This window comes from Balaenoptera borealis (genome assembly GCF_965194805.1).
Source record: "Balaenoptera borealis genome assembly, chromosome: 20".
In the NCBI taxonomy this organism is placed as follows: Eukaryota; Metazoa; Chordata; class Mammalia; order Artiodactyla; family Balaenopteridae; genus Balaenoptera; species Balaenoptera borealis.
The window spans coordinates 39,627,016-39,648,149 of NC_138879.1; the positions used below are offsets into that span (position 1 = coordinate 39,627,016).

The 21,134-nt window shown below is 39.4% G+C and overlaps 1 protein-coding gene across 4 annotated transcripts in view; it reads right to left on the bottom strand.

Annotated features, from left to right (window-relative positions):
• Positions 1 to 21,134, bottom strand: part of ACACA (acetyl-CoA carboxylase alpha) — a 203,418-nt gene that overhangs the window by 108,777 nt on the left and 73,507 nt on the right. For all 4 annotated transcript variants that reach the window (XM_082373891.1, XM_082373890.1, XM_082373893.1 and 1 more), the window contains 3 exons: positions 10,150 to 10,282; positions 8,698 to 8,836; positions 323 to 432 (listed from right to left, as the gene is read on the bottom strand). In XM_082373891.1, coding sequence (XP_082230017.1) covers positions 323 to 432; positions 8,698 to 8,836; positions 10,150 to 10,282 — 382 coding nt within the window. The remainder of the gene's footprint in view (positions 1 to 322; positions 433 to 8,697; positions 8,837 to 10,149; positions 10,283 to 21,134) is intronic.

Genomic DNA, 21,134 nt, shown 5'->3' on the forward strand with positions numbered 1-21,134 from the left:
CTGTCTGTTATATCCCATATAAAGGCTTTTACCAACGTTCAACAAAGATGCTTCATATAAAATTAAAAGTTCTTCACTGGCTATCCCCTTGTGCCCAACTGTAAAATGGCTGAATTTGGCAAAGGAAACTCTTCTCAATACCCTGTAATGGCCTATGTGGGAAAAGACTCTAAAAAAGAGTGGATAGATGTATATGTATAACTGATTCACTTTGCTGTACAGCAGAAACTAATACAACATTGCAAATCAACTATACTCCCATAAAAAAATTTTTTTTAAAAAGGCTCAATTTGGATTTCGAGGAGACGCTGGCATCTCTTACTTGTACTGGAATCCTTTTAGCAATATCAAGAATTAATTCCACATTTGCATAGTTGTTGTTGTTTGGTCCTCCTGGCACTGGCACATAGTGATCTGCCATCTTAATGTATTCTGAAAACACAAGCAAATTAACAGAGAACACATGCTTTATTTTCAGAAATGTAACAGCAGAGCAAAAACTGTGTAAAGGACAGGTACCATCATACATAACCACAGGACAAACTGTATTAATGGGGTAATTCCCAGAACCATTTATTTGGAGGCTCTTTGTTAAGCCACAGTACTAACAGTGGTAATCTCATAGTTAGGAGCTCTTACACTAAAACAGCAGGTCTCAAACTTTTCACTGTGTGACCTTTTCAAAGGGTCTTTATGATCCCTATATCAAGGATGATGTATCTGTCATTTAAGGGGCCCATTATTCTATTCTGAGAAAAAGCTCAGTGACACCTTTTATCTTTAACTTGCACTATATTCTGGGAAAGCCCCTTTCCTGGTGTAAAGCTGGGACAGAATGGGGAAACAGGGTAGAGTCTGGAGGGTCCGTAGACTGGCTAAACAGGAAAGGTTAGTTATAGGAGTCTATCAAGTGCTTGAAAAACGTTTATCTGGATGGAAAGATACTTTAAAAAGATAACTTCTTTCCCTCCTTACTTTTTTTTTTTTTTTTGCTCAGTATCCCCTTTCAAATCTGTCACCTGATGTTTCTCTCTTCCTTTTCTGGCAGTAATTGTGGCAGAGCAGCTACAATGTGCAGGGACTGTACTAAGCGCTTTATATATATTATTTCATTTCATCCTCAATAATCTTATATATAACATGTATTATTAGCACCCAGTTTACAGGGAATTATGGTTTGGGGCAGTTAAATAACTTTCTCAAGGTTCATCTCCACCATATTTATTATGTTTCTTATCTCGTGCTCTTAATTTTTAAAGGTTTTAAGTCCTTCTTTAAAAATTCCACTCAGAGTAAGATATGAGGCCCTAACAGTTTGTTCAAAATAAAAACAGGTATATCATTCTCTCTGATTATGAGGGAAAGCGTGCTGATTATTTAAAAATTTAGAAAATATATCAGGATGTGCTGTTTTTTAAAAGTCAAAATCACCCATTGTCCCACAACTCAGAGATAGTCAGTTCATGCTTTGATATACTAGAAACCATAAACTGCTAACCAATTTAATATATTGTGGATATCTTCCCATACTAACTGAACCACTTTAGACCCTCACTTGCAATGGGGGTGCCAAATTGCCTATACTCTCACCTATATTGGGTATTATCAATTTGAAATTTTGCCAGTCCTATAAATTTTTAAAGATCCCTATCTATTATTATTTTGGTTAGCATTTCTTTGATTATCACTGGAATTGAATCTCTTTTCATGTGTTTATTGTTCCTTTTTAATTCTTCTTTTATGGACTATCTATTCATGTTCTCTGTTCATTTTCTTTTGAAGGGTGTCTTGTGCTCATATTATAGGTAGAAACTCTGCTGTTAACATGTTTTTCTAGGTTATCGCTTGTCTTTAACTACCACCCACAGAGGTAACCAGATTGCTGTTTTGGTATATGTCATTACACATTTTTTTTTTCTCTGACTATACACAATGTACTTTCTTTCTATTATTATATCATGCTATCAGTCTCCTTACAGCCAACTTTTTTCTAAGCAATTGTGATGGACAGACCCATGATCCCAAGTCTCCAGGTATTCATATCTTAAGTTATCCCCTCTCCTTGGGTGTGGGCACAATCTATGACTTGCTTTTAGCCAAGAGAATATGGCAAGGATGAGGAGATGTCACTTCCAAACTAACAGTGCATAAGCATGTAGCCGATCTTACTGGGAGACTTTCCCTTGCTGGCTTTGAGGAAGCAGGCAGTCATTTTGGGGTGGCCCACGTGACAAGGAGCCAAGAGCAGTCTCTAGCCAACAACCAGCAACACAATCAGGTCCTCAGTCCAAACAGAAAACTGAATGCTGCCAACAACCATGTTAGTTTGAAAGCAGATCCATCCCAAGTCAAGCCTCAGATGAGACTGCAGCCCCAGCTGAATGCTGATGGCAGCCTTGTGATAACCTGAAGCAGAAGACCCAGCTACAGAAACTGAGGTAATAGATGTCCATTGTTTTAAGTTGTTAAATTTGTGGTAATAGTGTTACACAGTAATAGATAAACAGTGTAACAATTTGTCAGAATATATTCTCAGACCAATAAATGTTATCCCGCAAATTTTTTTTGTTTTTATTGATTTTTTTAACATCTTTATTAGAGTATAATTGCTTTACAATGGTGTGTTAGTTTCTGCTTTATAAAAAAGTGAATCAGTTATACATATACATATGTCCCCATATCTCTTCCCTCTTGCATCTCCCTCCCTCCCACCCTCCCTATCCCAACCCTCTAGGTGGTCACAAAGCACAGAGCTGATTTCCTTGTGCTATGCGGCTGCTTCCCACTAACTACCTATTTTAAGTTTGGTAGTGTATATATGTCCATGCCACTCTCTCACTTTGTCCCAGCTTACCCTACCCCTCCCAGTATCCTCAAGTCCATTCTCTAGTAGGTCTGCGTCTTTATTCCCGTCTTGACCATAGGTTCTTCACGACCATTTTTTTTTTTTTTTTTTTAGATTCCATATATATGTGTTAGCATACGGTTTTTGTTTTTCTCTTTGTGACTTAGTTCACTCTGTATGACAGACTCTAGGTCCATCCACCTCACTACAAATAACTCAATTTCGTTTCTTTTTATGGCTGAGTAATATTCCATTGTATATATGTGCCACGTCTTTATCCATTCATCTGTTGATGGACACTTAGGTTGCTTCCATGTTCTGCCTATTGTAAATAGAGCTTCAATGAACATTTTGGTACGTGACTCTTTTTGAATTATGGTTTTCTCAGAGTATATGCCCAGTAGTGGGGTTGCTGGGTCATATGATAGTTCTATTTTTAGTTTTTTAAGGAACCTCCATACTGTTCTCCATAGTGGCTGTCTCAATTTACATTCCCACCAACAGTGCAAGAGGGTTCCCCTTTTCTCCACACCCTCTCCAGCATTTATTTTTGTACATTTTTTGATGACAGCCATTCTGACCGGTGTGAGATGATATCTCATTATAGTTTTGATTTGCATTTCTCTAATGATTAATGATGTTGAGCATTCTTTCATGTGTTTGTTGGCAATCTGTATATCTTCTTTGGAGAAATGTCTATGTAGGTCTTCTGCCCATTTTTGGATAGGGTTGTTTGTTTTTCTGATATTGAGCTGCATGAGCTGCTTGTAAATTTTGGAGATTAATCCTTTGTCACTTGCTTCATTTGCAAATATTTTCTCCCATTCTGAGGGTTGTCTTTTCGTCTTGTTTATGGTTTCCTTTGCTGTGCAAAAGCTTTTAAGTTTCATTAGGTCCCATTTGTTTATTTTTGTTTTTATTTCCATTTCTCTAGGAGTTGGGTCAAAAAGGATCTTGCTGTGATTTATGTCATAGACTGTTCTGCCTATGTTTTCCTCTAAGAGTTTGATAGTGTCTGGCCTTACATTTAGGTCTTTAATCCATTTTGAGTTTATTTTTGTGTATGGTGTTAGGGAGTGTTCTAATTTTATTTTTTTACATGTAGCTGTCCAGTTTTCCCAGCACCACTTATTGAAGAGTCTGTCTTTTCTCCACTGTATATTCTTGCCTCCTTTATCAAAGATAAGGTGACCATATGTGCATGGGTTTATCTCTGGGCTTTCTATCCTGTTCCATTGATCTATATTTCTGTTTTTGTGCCAGTACCATACTGTCTTGATTACTGTAGCTTTGTAGTATAGTCTGAAGTCAGGGAGCCTGATTCCTCCAGCTCCCTTTTTCTTTCTCAAAATTGCTTTGGCTATTTGGGGTCTTTTGTGTTTCCATACAAATTGTGAAATATTTTGTTCTAGTTCTGTGAAAAATGCCAGTGGTAGTTTGATATGGATTGAATTGAATCTGTAGATTGCTTTGGGTAGTATAGTCATTTTCACAATGTTGATTCTTCCAATCCAAGAACATGGTATATCTCTCCATCTGTTTGTATCATCTTTAATTTTTTCATAAGTGTCTTATAGTTTTCTGCGTACAGGTCTTTTGTCTCCCTAGGTAGGTTTATTCCTAGGTATTTTATTCTTTTTCTTGCAATGGTAAATGGCAGTGTTTCCTTAATTTCTCTTTCCCATTTTTCATCATTAGTGTATAGGAATGCAAGAGATTTCTGTGCATTAATTTTGCATCCTGCTATTTTACCAAATTCATTGATGAGCTCTAGTAGTTTTCTGGTAGAGTCTTTAGGATTCTCTATGTATAGTATAATGTCATCTGCAAACAGTGACAGCTTTACTTCTTCTTTTCTGATTTGGATTCCTTTTATTTCTTTTTCTTCTCTGATTGCTGTGGCTAAAACTTCCAAAACTATGTTGAATAATAGTGGTGAGAGTGCTCAACCTTGTCTTTTTCCTGATCTTAGTGGATACAGTTTCAGTTTGTCACCATTGAGAATGATGTTGGCTGTGGGTTTGTCATATATGGCCTTTATTATGCTGAGGTTAGTTCCCTCTAGGCCTACTTTCTGGAGAGTTTTTATCACAAATCGGTGTTGAATTTTGTTGAAAGCTTTTTCTGCATCTATAGAGATAATCATAGAGGCCGGCGTGACGTTGCACCAGTCTGAGGTGCGCCGTGTGTTCTCCTGGGGAAGTTGTCCCTGGATCACGGGACCCTGCCAGTGGCGGGCTGCACAGGCTCCCAGGAGGGGAGGTGCGGAGAGTGACCTGTGCTTGCACACAGGCTTCTTGGTGGCGGCAGCAGCAGCCTTAGCGTCTCATGCCCGTCTCTGGGGTCCATGCTGATAGCCGCGGCTCGCGCCCATCTCTGAAGCTCCTTTAAGTGGTGCTCTTAATCGCCTCTCCTCGGGCACCAGGAAACAAAGAGGCAAGAAAAAGTCTTTTGCCTCTTCAGCAGTTCCAGACCTTTTCCTGGACTCCCTCCCGGCTAGCTGTGGTGCACTAGCCCCCTTCAGGCTGTGTTCACGCAGCCAACCCCAGGCCTCTCCCCGGGATTTGACTTCCAAAGCCGGAGCCTCAGCTCCCAGCCCCCGCCCGCCCCGGCGGGTGAGCAGACAAGCCTCTCGGGCTGGTGAGTGCTGGTCGGCACCGAGCCTCTGTGCGGGAATCTCTCCGCTTTGCCCTCCGCACCCCTGTTGCTGCGCTCTCCTCCGTGGCTCCGAAGCTTCCCCCCTCCGCGACCGCAGTCTCTGCCCGCAAAGGGGCTTCCTAGTGTGTGGAAGCCTTTCCTCCTTCACAGTTCCCTCCCACTGGTGCAGGTCCCGTCCTTATTCTTTTGTCTCTGTTTTTTCTTTTTTCTTTTGCCCTACCCAGGTACGTGGGGAGTTTCTTGCCTTTTGGGAGGTCTGAGGTCTTCTGCCAGCATTCAGTAGGTGTTCCATAGGGGTTGTTCCACGTGTAGATGTATTTCTTTTTTTTTTTTTTTTTTTAATGTCTGAAACATTTATATTAACATATTTCCATACAAATACAAGATTTTTAGAAATTTCATGTAATGTCTGAAACATAGATGTATTTCTGATGTATTTGTGGGGAGGAAGGTGATCTCCACATCTTACTCTTCCGCCATCTTGAAGCTCCTCCCCACAAAATATTTTTTAATGGGTGCATGGTATTTCATAGAATTGGTGTAACAGATTTTACATAACTAATCACTAATGGTGGACACTTAAGTTATTCCTGGTTTCTTGTTATTTTAAATAACACTGCAATGAATATCCCTGTATGAACGTTTTTGCCCCATTACTGATTTTTGTTCCTCAGAATAAATACCAGGAAATAGAATTTCTTAATCAAAAGATATGAGTACTTTTGTCCACTGGTGCTCATGATCCCATCTCCTTCCATCTCCTCTAGCTCTCTTGTGTACTGCTACCCCCCGGCCCCCACCCCTGCCCTTGGCTCCTTCCTCTCAGAAACATTCCTAAGTCTCTTCCATTCTGAAAAACAAAAATTCTCTCTTGACCCCAAATTTCTCCTTAGTTACTGCCTTTTCTTTTTCCCTTCTCATCCAAAATTCTCAAAAAACTTGTCCACATTGACTGTCTCCATGTCCCATCCCATTCATTCCTTATCTTCCTATATTAGTCTGCATACTCACATTGTTCCACTGAAACTTTTCCTGCAAAGGTTACCAGTGATTCCCTAATTGCTAGACAGATTTTGATTCCTATTTTATTGGACTACTGACACCTTGAGCCTTCCTTATTGAAATTCTCTTTTCTCATTGCTTTTCTCTTCTGTTTCTTCTATTTCTCTGACCATTTCTTCTCCACACTGTTTATGGGCCTATCTTCCTGAGTCTATCCCTAAATTTTAGCCTTCTATAAAATTTCATCCTTAACCCTCTTCTCTTCATTTTCTATCTGATCTTTCAGGAGGTAGTGTTAACTATCACATATTTGCCAATAATGTACACTCTTAATCTCTAGTTCTCATTATTTCTAAGTTCTAGAAGGATATATTCAATTTTTTGTAGGATTTCTAGAATCTGCTTGTATCACATGTACTCCAAACTTAATCTGTCTCCCCACCAAAAAAAACCCCACCTTGATCTTATTACTATATTATCTATTATTTTGCTTTTGTTGATGGTGCTAACATGAAAAACAAGACCATCCTTGACAAATACTAGATCATGTCTTGTACTTTAACAAGCCACTTGCAGTTTCCAAAAACCACTGTGTCACACCTTCAGACATTTGCATATACGTTCTTTCTGCCTGTAATACCTTTGTCTTTCCCATAGTTGCTTCACTAACTCTTACTCATTCTTGGCTAGATGAAAACCATTTCGGAAAGCTCTCTTAACCCAGTTAACCCCTCTTAACCCTTAACCCAAGAGCAGGGGCCAGAGCTACGATGTCTCATCTCTGTGTTCCATGTACCCTGTGCATATTTCTATTATAGCACTTACCTCACTGTATTGAAATTATTTGTTTCCTAGAGCAAGATCATATCTTATTAAACTGTGGGTCTCCATGTTCATTGAGTGAATGAATAAATGAATTAATAGGAGCACCAAGAAGAAACAAGGAAAAAGAAATCATGCAAGGTACTTTATATTTATTATACACAATTTCATCTTTACAACTATCCAGTAAAATAGACATGATTTTCCTTTCACATATACGAAACTGCAGCTGAGAGGTGTTGAAGGGTCAATCTAAATGATTTCATATAATAACATCTATTTTCCAATAAATTGGTGCCTTCTTCATTTCTAAAGATAATATAATAACCCTTACTACTTAGGAATAGTCTTAATATCATTGTCTCAATATAGAGAGTACATATAAAGACCAAAATAGCTTTAAAAAGACAGCTCTTTAAAGAGCTAATGTTGGACTTCCCTGGTGGTGCAGTGGTTAAGAATCCGCCTGCCAATGCGGGGGACACAGGTTCGAGCCCTGGGCCGGGAAGATCCCACATGCCATGGAGCAAATAAGCCCATGTGCCACGACTACTGAGCCTGCGCTCTAGAGCCTGTGAGCCACAACTACTGAGCCCACGTGCCACAACTACTAAAGCCCACACGCCTAGAGCCTGTGCTCCACAACAAGGGAAGCCACCACAATGAGAAGCCCGCGCACCGCAATGAAGAGTAGCCCCTGCTCGCTGCAACTAGAGAAAGCCCGCATGCAGCAACGAAGACCCAATGCAGCCAAAGATAAATAAATAAATAAATTTATTTAAAAAAATAAAAAAAAATAAAGAGCTAATGTTATCTGTGGGTACTCTGTCTTAGAGATTATACTTTAGAGATAGAAAGTATGAAGAGGAAGGACTAGCCACAACCTCTCAGCTACACCAATAGTCCTTATCTACCTCTCTCAGATGGAAAACCATCTAAGCAGAGAGAATATGCCAAAGAGCCTACAGAGTGAAACCTATTTGGGTCCCAAGAGGTCTCCCCCTCCCAGGAGGAGGGAAAAAACAATCTTAACCTTAAAATTCTCTAAAATTCAATGTAACTCATAAGGGAAATAGCATTTCCTTCCAAACGTTTCTACTGACACATGCTAAAGAATGTGGCTTAGCAAATAACACTGAAAACCCATATCAACACTTTGGTTAAATTTCTACCTATTTTTACTTAGAACACAGGTGTCTACGTTGAGGTTAAATGTAATACAATCCTTGTCTACGCCTACTATTGACACTTTTTAAAAGAGAAATCCTTGGGTTTGGGAATCCCCCTGAGTTAACATTCTTCTCCTTAAAGGCTGTGCCATTCAATGTTTTATGCTTGAGGATGATGCTTTCTTAATGTTCATAACTTACCTGCATTGGCTTTCAGGTCTTCAGGTGTGACCATGACAACAAATCGGATTGCACGTTCGTTTCGAAACATCTCATAAGACCACCGGCGGATAGACCGCATGCATTTCACTGCTGCAATGCCATTGTTGGCAATGAGAACCTGGGACAGTGGGAACATGGGAATTGGAGAGAAGTAGAAAAGACAGGCAAAGACAGAGGAAAAGAGATGAAATCACTTTTGTAGATCTTCCTCTGAAAAGCCAGAGTTTCAATTAGGCATTTGTATTGTTGGTCTAGGCAGTTAGGAACCAACTCCCACATGATCAAGGGATATTTTAAGATGTTAGCTAAGCAAATACTTCAATATGTGCCAGCTAAAACTTACTCCTTTCTAACTTCATTTCTTGAAGGGAAAAATCAGTTACTCAAATCTTATGAGTTTGTGAATTATTCTACCATACCTACTCTTAGGGAATAGAAGAAACAAACGTCAGGGGGAAGATGGATATAAATAAGGCTGGGGGAAGATTCAACAGTGTAGTGTCACGCACTATTCTCTGTTGTAGTGAAACAAGGCACAGAGTCCTGAACATGTATAAGAACGCCTACACTAACCACCACCTCTCTCCAGAATGCTGAATCCAAATGCCTTAGAATTGTACAGACTGCCCCAGAAAGAACAGTCACAAGAAAAAGAGTAGAAGGATCAATGATTCTGAGACTTCTCTGTTAAACAAACCTTTCACCTCGTCGCCTGTCTTGCAATCATCACCCTGAGGATAACATAGGTTGGGAGACACGTAATCTCTCCTCATTGGAAGACTAACAGGAGTGTACCGCTAAAGCAACACTTTTAGGACAGAGACTATAGGTCCCCATCCTTGAATCTTTTAATCACTGCAAGCTATTTCAACCAAGTCATCCTCTCAGCTCCAATATGGTTTAGATAAAAGTGACACAGAGTAACTCACAACATTTCAAAACACCTGTAATCTCTTTAAGTATTTCATGTGGTATATTCCCTCTAAACATCTCAAATTCCTAGAGGAACCCAGTAGGTTACACTGTATCAAACTTGTTGAAGCCTTTTGTTCTGAAACTCTCTCCACTCCCTTAGCTCTAAACTCAATGTTATGACATGTTACCTCCTCACCACCACCCCACAAGCTAATCAATTTCTCATAACCTCTCAGATCAGTGCAACTCAACCCCATAAAAACCGCAAGATCTTTCTAAAAGCACTTTATGGGCGCTGCCTCATCTTCTTACTTAGTTATGACTAAATTGTCAGTGGTAAATACATATTACAGAAAACAGTGAAATTATTTAATAGGATGCTAGGGAGGCAGAAAGGATAATTCTGCAGTCTCAGAAATTCAATTTAAATATCGGTTTTGAGCAAATCTAGACAACAAATCTAGGCATTAAATCTCATGTACTTTTGAAAAAATAATTTAGCAGGTTATAACTTACCTTCTCAATCACTTTATTCCCACCAAAACGAGTAACGAATTCTGCTGGAGAAGCTACAGTGAAATCTCGCTGTGAGTCTATTTTCTTTCGGTCTCGACCTTGCTTTACTAGGTGCAAACCAGACATGCTGGACCTGAAAAAATAGAGAAATCATGAAAGTCTAAAGATAAGATTTCTTCACATCATCTATCTCCCCTGGAGACCTGCTTTTCACTATCGGACTTATAAGAGCACTTCCAATTGCACCCTTGTGAAGACTGCATGGTGGCAGACCACATAGTTTTTATATAGAAGAGAGAAAAGAAAATGATCTTTGCTTGTGGAAATTTAAGGAAAAAAAAAAAGTGTTCCTGAATAATAAAAGACAATATTAAGGTTTACCAACAGATGCCATCATAAAGAGATAGGCAAAGAACACACTAAAATGAGATGGTATAAATAATAGACTCAGAGTGACTGTTAAAACTTAAAAAAACCACCCACAACAGTTAGCAAACCTGTTTCTGTATTATGATTCTGACACACAGATGACCTTCACCTCTGTATCTCTAACCTCCATTTTTCTTACGAGCTGTAACTCCACATTTTTAACTGCCTACTAAATGTTTTACTTGGATATTCCATAGACGTTTCAAAATCAACAACTCCAAAAACAATTTATTTACAAGGCATTACAAGGCAATTTATTTATAAACCATATTTCATTGACCTTAAGATAACATTTTTTTTTTTTAGTTTTTTAGAATCTCTGAAATTGGTATGTATCTTACAACTGATGGTGTGCTTTATTTAATTGGCAGAATGTTTTTTCTCAGTGGTACATTCAATAATGGTGCCTCTAACAATCAATGGTGTTTTAGATTAGACAGTGGTGGAAACAGCACAGGCCTGCTTTAAATTCCAGATCTTCGGGCTTCCCTGGTGGCGCAGTGGTTGGGAATCCGCCTGCCAATGCAGGGGACACGGGTTCGGGCCCTGGTCCGGGAGGATCCCACATGCCGCGGAGCAACTGGGCCCGTGAGCCACAATTACTGAGCCTGCGCGTCTGGAGCCTGTGCTCCGCAACAAGAGAGGCGACGATAGTGAGAGGCCCGCGCACCGCGATGAAGAGTGGCCCCCGCTTGCCACAACTAGAGAAAGCCCTCGCACAGAAACGAAGACCCAACACAGCCATAAATAAATTTAAAAATTAAAAAAAAAAAAAAATTCCAGATCTTCACCGAATAACTTAAACTTGCTAAGCTTCACTTTTCTCTTTGTAAATATGTATGGTATTCACTGTTCTAGGTTTTTAGCTATTGTCTCTCAGCTCCAAGCCCATCCTTTTATGCTCTGCTCTATGACAACAGGGCTTAACACCATGCAAACTTGTTTGATTCCGCCAATAGGAAGGCAGAAGGGTTTTAAAAAAAAAAAGAGAGAAAGAGAGAAAGGGATTTTCTTCTTATTTTCCAGCTATTATCAGCATTGCTCCACAGGAAAAGAGAGTTAATTCCAGTCTCTAGCATCTTTCAGCATTCCAAGGAATAGCCGTGATGCGTTCCCGTAGAAGGACCAGGAGCAGTGGGTTGTGGCCCCTTGGCTGTCAGAGTACCAGCCCTGCCATGCTCACTCATCCTCTGGGCTACCAGCCTGGGCCTATCAATCACCTGTCAGGCCAGGCCTCCTCCTCAGGGATCTGAGCACCAGCTACTCAAAGCTTACTCCCAGAGGTCCAAGCACCAGCCCCTCTCCAAGCACCTTGGGCCCTCTCCAAGCTTGTAGGTTCTGGGAATACTACCTCTTCCCTAGGGGTGGTAGCTGCTTCCTGCAGATATTAACCTTGGATTACCTCAGCATGTCTATTTTGTTCTTTTATTCTGCTAACACCCAAGTAACCAATTCTCACAATTGAATGCCTTTTGTTTATAATACCTAATGCAGTTTCTCTTTCCCTGACTGGACCTTGACTCATAGCACTGATAGACCTTCTGAAAGGGCATTTTGAGGATTAAATGAGATAATGGATATAGTAAATAAAATCCTTTATACATTATTTAACAGACAGCTGCTTTCTTCCATTTCTATCTTTTCTTCCTTTCTCCTACACTCTAACGTTGCACTCAGGTAATTTCTCTCTTCAAAATAAAAGAGTATGATTAAAATCTTCCCACAGGGCTTCGCTGGTGGCGCAGTGGTTGAGAATCCGCCTGCCAATGCAGGGGACACGGGTTCGAGCCCTGGTCTGGGAGGATCCCACATGCCACGGAGCAACTAAGGCAGTGAGCCACAATTACTGAGCCTGCGCGCCTGGAGCCTGTGCTCCGCAACAAGAGAGGCCACAATAGTGAGGCGCACCACAATGAAGAGTGGTCCCCGCTTGCCGCAACTAGAGAAAGCCCTCACACAGAAACGAAGACCCAACACAACCAAAAATAAAAATAAATAAAATAAGCCTACACTTAAAAAAAAAAAAAAAAATCTTCCCACAGAGAAATACCAGGTCCAGATGGTTTTATTTTTATTTTATTTATTTACTTACTTACTTACTTACTTACTTACTTATTTATTTATTTATTTATTTATTTATTTATTTATTTTTGGCTGTGTTGGGTCTTTGTTGCTGTGCGCGGGCTTTCTCTAGTTGCGGCGAACGGAGTTTACTCTGTTGGGGTGCGCAGGCTTCTCATTGCGGTGGCTTCTCTTGTTGTGGAGCATGGGCTCTAGGCCCATGGGCTTCAGTAGCTGTGGCTTGAAGGCTCTAGAGTGCAGGCTCAGTAGTTGCGGTGCACGGGCTTAGTTGCTCCGCGGCATGTGGGATCTTCCCAGACCAGGGCTCGAACCCTTGTCTCCTGCATTGGCAGGTGGATTCTCAACCACTGTGCCACCAGGGAAGCCCCAGATGGTTTTAAAAGACAAGTTCTACCGAACTTTCAAGGATCGTAGCCTACCAAACTTCCAGACAGTAGAAAAAGAAGTAAAACTCCCCAGTTAGAGTAATACTGATACCAGAACCAGACAAAGACGTTACATGAAAGGGAAGTCCAGGGCCACTTTACTCATGACCACATCCTAAAGACGATATTCTAAATAGGTGTTGGGTCAAGGATGCGCAAAATATTAGTTTAAAAATATGTTACTCCACAACCAACTTGAGTTTGTCCCAGGTAAGCAAGGATGGTTTAATTTTAGAAAATCCATAAATGTAAAACTGTTAGATTTCCTAGCAAGTGCAATAAAATAAAAAAATAAGTAAATTAGAGACCTGAGGACTGCCAAGGAGGAAGTTAAATAATATTTATTTGTGAATGATCTAATTTACACAGAAAACAAAAGATTCCGCAAATTATTAGAAATAATAGGAGGCCTTAGTCTAGTGTCTAGATATATGATTAATATATAAGAAGCTCCCAAATATTATATATAAATTATAAAATTAAAAACAGATCATAAAGCTAAAAACTAAAATATACATACTTTTAAGACATACATATAGATACAATAAAACTATGTAAACAGAGAAACAAAATAATGTGATGAACATGTGATTAAGGGAAATGACTACCTGGGTGGGGAAAGCAGGGAGAAGGTTTATGGAGGAGAGACCATATGCTTAGAAAGATGTAGGTGACGGCCAAGGATCAACCTTTGTTTAAGTGGTGGGTTTTCAAATTCTATTTTACACTATTTTTAATATTACTAAATAAGTAACCAAATAAATAAATAATAGTGGGTTACACACGAACAAATGAGTGTGTCTTGAACCAAAAATTATGATTATATAATTCTGTACACCTGAGATTAAACACACACACACACACACACACACACACACACATACTCCCTAGAGATCAACTTTCAGTTTCCTAGGGAGAAAGAGACAGAGAAGATATAAACCTAGGATAAATAAGGAGATGCCTGAGTATAAGACAAAAAGGGAAGCAAAATCTTTACCGATAAAATTAAGGTGGGGAAGGGATTGGTCATACTGTTTAATCAATAGTTTAGAGATAACAAAGGAGTGCCCTGAGGGTCACATGTAATCAAAGAGGGGAGAAAAACAGAAATATACCTTACTTTTAATGATGGGATGAGGACTTCCCTCGTGGCACAGTGGTTAAGAATCCGCCTGCCAATGCAGGGTACACAGGTTCAATCCCTGGTCTGGGAAGATCCCACATGCTGCGGAGCAACTAAGCCTATGTGCCACAACTACTGAGCCTGCGCTCTAGAGCCTGTGAGCCACAACTACTGAGCCTGCGTGCCACAACTACTGAAGCCCGCACGCCTAGAGCTCCACAACAAGAGAAGCCACCGCAATGAGAAGCCTGCGCACCACAACAAAGAGTAGCCCCCTCTCACCGCAACTAGAGAAAGCCTGCGTGCAACAACAAAGACCCAATGCAGCCAAAAATAAATAAATAAATTTATTTTAAAAAAAGATTTAAAAAAAAAAAAGATGTGATCATTCATATAGCCATGTTCAGAAGTTAGGCACCATGCTAAAAACAAGAGGATCAAGTGGAAAGATAGAAAAGATCTCAAAATCTTTACTTCTCACCTAGCTTTTCTCAGGAAGCTACCAGAGAATGTTGTCTTCCCAAAAGATGAAGTAAACCAAGAAAAAGGAAGACAAGGAATGCAAGAAATAGAGGATCCAACACAGAAGAGAAGGGAATTCTCTAGATGATTGTTCAAATTGGAGGACAGACTGCTCCAGGAGGGATGTCTCCTTGAAAAAAACGGACAGATCACCTATTGTATTTAACCACAGAAAAACAAAATAAAACTATGTATGTGTGTGTAATAAATATATATATATGTGTATTGTGTATTCTGTTTGTATATGTGTTTGTTTTACATATATAAAACAATAAACCAAAGTTATATATATTTATTATATTTATACATAATCACTTTATTGTATATATTAAAATATACAAAATACATAATATATAAGTATATATTATATATAAAACAATATATAATATGTATATGTAAAATATACCAGTTGCTTTTTACTTATTTGACTCTCAGTGGAAGATTTGCTTGGTTTACCCCCGCAAAGGGTGGAAGAGGTCAAGTAAAAAGGAAAAGGAAAGGATGACTGTTTTAAAGACACATTTTGCCACATCAGTGTTTTTCATTTGTTTCTATATTTTCCAGGATCTATTTAATTTTCGGGTAATTTTTATCAAAATAAAAACTCCAGATTGCAAAAACAAGCAAGCGACCCTTTATGACTGCCATCCAGCAAATCATTCAGGTCTTTTATGTCGACCCTCTGCTGGAGAGGCACAGACCTGCAAGAGGTCTGAAGAAGGCCTGACTCATTTCCTCCTCAGCTTGAGTTCTAACAGAAGGAAGAAGAAAGATTCGGGATAGGAGAGCTTGCACGCTCAACACCTCCAGTCTGGTTGCCTACTGTCACACGCCAGGACAATGGCAGCAGCCACCTTTCCTGGTCCAAGAGACATAGTCTAAAAAAGTTTTCTGCAAAACTACCTTCAACAGGATGCTACCTACTACACAGAATTGATATTTTCCTTCAAAATAGATGAAGAGACTTCACTCTTGAAAAACCAGCCAAGAACAGTGAGCAATTTTGGCACAGACTAAGCGAGATTCCTTAACGAAAGACCAGCACACAGCAAGGTCTGTGCACGGGTGCTTGTTTTCAACGCAGCTACAATGTCACACATGGTCTCGGGTATCTTTGGTTCAAATTCTGAGTGTAAAATAAAGGTTTAGAAATCCAGGAGCAAATATGAGTGTTTTAATTCATTTCCTTAAAAAAAAAAAAAAGATTCCTACAGACACAAGAAAATCATCAAATCAGATTGCCCATAAATTCCAGGGCTTAGCTGTCAATGTCTTACTGTTTTTTAAAGGTATATATTGCCCAGATACGGCACTCTAAAACTTACCTTCGAAGCATGTAATATCTTATCTCCTTATTTTCCTCCGCAGAACCCTCCATATCAAGATGGCAAAGGAATGGAGGCTTTTTCTTCAGATGTCGGCCTTGTAAACACAAGCCGGAGTTTGTCCTCCTGCTGCAGGTGCTTAAAACCCAGGAGGACAAGACATACTGTGCCTACTTCTTGGCCCTGCTTCAGTCAGAGTAGAGTATTCCTGATGGCCTCAAGCTACAGTCTTTTTGTGTACTTTGTCCCCAATTTCCATACTTCCCCTCCTGTTTGCATTTCCCCCCTACACTGGGCCCACACACAGAATTAGTTGATTTCCCAAGGGGACTGAGAGGAGAGGGGGAGAAATATAAAAGCTTGTATAACTAGAAAGTAGATCTCAGCAGCTCTGCCTTAGCCACAGCAAACGTGTTCCAACAACGGTCACTTTCTTCTGACAGTCACCAGAGAAAAGCTCCACAGCCCCTCCAGGCTGCCAGGAGCACATGACAGGGAGGGCCCAGGGCAAAAAGAAGACAAAGTTTACCAGGACAACTATGCCAAGAGAGTAATGGGGTCAGGAAATCCAGAGGGAGGAGGACAGCACAGCCTAAGTAGGTAATTTCTGAGATCCAATCAAAACAAACAATACTGATTTTCAGACTCCAAGAGCGGAGAGAGCAGGTCAGGAGAGAAAGAAAGCCAGTCAAAAGGACGAAACATGCCACTACTGAGGTACTTTGAATAATGTGGGAGTCACAACTCTAATTCTCAGGCCAGAGTAGTGGTGTACACACACATACACACACACACACACACACACACACGTACCTTTTTAAAAAACAACAAAATCTAAGATTTTATTCACTAAAATTTGAGAATAAGACTGGAGCTGGTACAAATGGGATAAGGAGAAGATGTGGATAAAATCCCTGAAAGGAAAAGGGGCCCAGAAAAATATTTTAGACACAGAGGTCTAACCCAGTTTAAGCAGGGAAGAAAAATCCCGCCTAAAAAACTACTGGGACACATCTATTGCTATGCAAGCAAATTTGCCACAGATGGACAAATCACTTAAATAAATAAATGGTGGCTGAATGTTATACAGTAACATAGTCCTGTTTTAGCTTTTAATTAAGTAGATATTGCTCAGGATATTGCTCCCTTGTAATGGCAGAAAAGACTGCAACAGCTAGAATCTACAGAATCACAATTTCCTGAGTAAGTCCTTAGGAATGGTATAATCCACCAGTCATATCTAACCTGATTCATGCACCACAAAAAAATTCTTTCTCACCAAAATGTTGAATACAAATGGTTAATTCTTATCTAATGCCAACTATGCTGAGAACCTATTAACCTTCCGGGGAAACCCTCCAAAACAGAAGTACACAAATGACCTGGAACACAGAAGAAAGATGAAAAATCAAACAGAAGACAAATGATTAAGACAAACCTTGATCTTAGGACATTCAGGTGACCCAAGGTGAAAAGACTCAATCAGGACACTCGCTCAATATGACCATTAGCCATAATAAAAAATGGAAGTCCTGGATTGGTTTCTGGCCTGTACCACTCTGCATCATTCCTTCCATACTATGCTAACGTCTGATAAAGTCAGTCAAGTTTGCTTCCTCCTTTAAAGAAGCTGATGCAGAGGAGTCCTCCTATCTTTATGTCTCTTCAGGATAACATGTCTCAAAAAACAGAGCACTGAAGGCTTTGTTCAGAACAATTACAGTGACCACAGATGTAGAAGCAGCTCAATTTTACACACATCTGACTGCCAGATGTAGGCAGTTCCCAAAAGAGAATCACTCTCTGCCTTTGTTATATAAGTTCAACATTCAAAAAGCAAAGCATTGCGTATAGAATAAAGCAGGCTATTTTGCACTTGATTATATCAGAAAATATACTAAAGAGTCACTCTCAGTAATCAAGTTTGTGCTTCCTTTCACCAAAGGGATCTTTCTAAAACAACCAAACACTAACACGGCACACCCAGATCCAAAACAAAGCCAGTGTTTCTAATCTTTTATGGATGCTGCTCCCAATCCTCCTGTAATATTAGAACAAAAGAAAGAAAAAGCCACAGTCATTCCTCCAAATTCAAAGCATCCTCATTTTAATCTAACATGAGTGTCCAAAGTAGACACGTACCTGGCACAAAATCCAACTAGAAGCCCACACTGATCCCAACATTGTAACATGCCAAGCACCAAGGATGATGTAGCAGTTTACCCGGCAGACCGTGACGCGTGAGCTAGCCTGACTGCAAGGCAGGCCGAGTTACACTGCAGCGCGCGCCGAGAGAGACTGTTTCACTGGGGCTTTTCCAAGCAAAGAAATCTCGAATCAAGGATGTACCTCTTTTGAAAATCAACTGCCCATATATATAAAGAGATTTAGCTGTGGACTCCTAATTCTGATTCACTGATCTATATGCCTATCCCCGTAGCAATGCCACACAGCCTTGGTAACTGTGGCTCTACAGTCAGTTTTTGAAATCAGGTAGTTTAAGTCTTCCAACTTGGCTCTCCTTTTCCGTAATTGTTTTGTCTATTCTAGGTCCTTTGGGTTTCCATGTAAATTTTAGGATGAGTCTGGCAAATTCTAGAAAGAAAAAACAAATCCTCCTGGGATTTTGACATGGACTGTGAATTTATAGATCAATTTAGGGAAAACCACCATTTTGACAATATTGAGTTTTCTAATTCCCAAACATGGACTGTCTCTCCATTTACAGGCATACCTCATAGATATTGCGGGTTTGGTTCCACAATTCACCACCACAATAAAGTGAATATTGCAATAAAGCAAGTCACATGAATTTTTTGGTTTCCCAATGCATGGAAAAGGTATGTTTACTCTATGCTATAGTCTACTAAGTGTTCAATAATAGCATTATGTCTACCAAAAAATGTACATACCTTAATTTTAAAAGATTTTATTGCTAAAAAATGCTAACCATCATCTGACAATGCAGGGTTGTCACAAACCTTCAATTTGTAAAATGCAATTATCTGTGAAGTGCAATAAAGCGAGTGCAATAAAACAAGGTCTGCCTGTATTTAGACTTTAAATTTCTTCAATTTCTCTCAGCAATGTAATATAATTTATTTTTATTTTTATTTTTTGGCTGCGTTGGGTCTTAGTTGCAGTGCACGGCCTTTTTGCTTCATTGCAGTGTGCAGGCTTCTCTCTAGTTGTGGCATGTGGGCTCTGCAGTTGCGGCACGCAGGCTTAGTTGCCCCATGGCATGTGGGACCTTAGTTCCCCGACCAGGGATCGAACCGGCATCTCGGGCATTGCAAGACGGATTCTTAACCACTGGACCACCAGGGAAGTCCCAGTAATATAATTTTTAATGTACCAAGTATTACACTTTTTTTGTTGAATTTATTCCTAAGCATTTTATTATTTTCAATGCCATAGTGAATAAAATTATTTTAATTTAATTTTTTGCTTGTTCATTGCTAGCTAGTATGCAGAAATACAACTAATTTTTGTATATGGATCTTATAGCCTGTGACCATGCTAATCTCATTTTAAAATCCTTAACAACTTTATTGAGATATAATTCACATACCATATATTTCAGCCATTTAAAGTATATAATTCAATGGTTTTTATTATATTCACATGGCTGTGAACCATCGTCACAATCAATTTTAGAACATTTTCATTACCCCCAAAAGAAACCCTGTACTCAGTAGCAGACACTCCCTATTTCCCCCAAACCCCTCCCCAGTCCTAGGCAATGACTAATCTACTTTCTGTCTTTATAGATTTGCCTATTCTAGATATTTCATATAAATGGAATGATATCATATGCAGCTTCTTTCACTTAGCATAATGTTTTCAATGTTGTAGCATGTATCCATACTTCATTTCTCTTTATGGCCAAATAATTTTCCACTGTATGGCCATACCATATTTTGTTTATCCATTTATCAGTTGATGGATACTGGGTTGTTTCCCCTTTGTAGTTATTATAAATAATGTTGCTGTGGACATTCATGTACAAGTTTTTATGTGAACATATGCTTTCATTTCTTATGGGTATATAACTAGGAATGGAATTGTTGGAACATATGGTAAATATTTAGTTTTATAAGAAATTTCCAAATTATTTTCCAGACTGGCTGTATCATTTACATTCCCACCAACTATGTACAAGTTTTCCAATTACTCCACATTCTTGCAAACATTTGGTGTTGTCACTAGTTTTTATTTTAGGCACTCTGACAGTTGTATAGTAATACTTACTGTCTTAATTTGCACTTCCCTAATAGCTAGTGATTTTGAACATCTCTTCACATCTTTATTTGCCATCTGTATATCCTCTTTGGTGACATTTGCTTCTTTTAAATTTCTCTCTCCTTACTGAGAATATTATTTATTGATTCATTGTTGTCATACTTTTAAAAAATTCTTTAAACATGCTTTCTTTTGGTTCTTTGAATACATTTATGATACCTGATTTGAAGACTCTGTCTGCTAATCCAGCATCTATACACTCAGAGACTGTCTATATTGACTTTTTTCCTAAATATGGGCTAACTTTCCCATTTCTTTTCACATCTCATGATTTTTTTGTTGAAAACCTAACATATTAAATAATTTATTGTAGCATCTCTGGATTCTGATTTCTTTTACCCATAAAGATTGTTGTTGTTACTAATGTTTGCTTGTTTGTTTTTCTTTCTTGGCATAATAATTTGCCTGGGCTAAATCTGTGAAATCTCTCTCCCCCAAAGTGTACAATCACTGATGCCTCAGCTCAATTTCTTCTTATCATGTGTTTTTATGTTTCAACCTCCTTTCTAAGGGGTTACCTCTATGTCTGCAAAACTTAAATGTCAGCCAGTGATTAGGCAGGGGTTATACCCAAACACCAGAGGCCAGTAAGGCTTTTGCACTCTGTTCATGTGTCTGTGTGTAAGGCAGAGTAGCACATTCAAAGTTCAGGACGTTTTCAAGTATGTCCTGGCTTTAACTTTCTGCTGAGCCCTGTCATGTCCACTCTGTGCACGCATGCAGGTTCAACCAGCAATATGCTCACCCCCACCACAAACACACCTCAGGCTAGTAGAG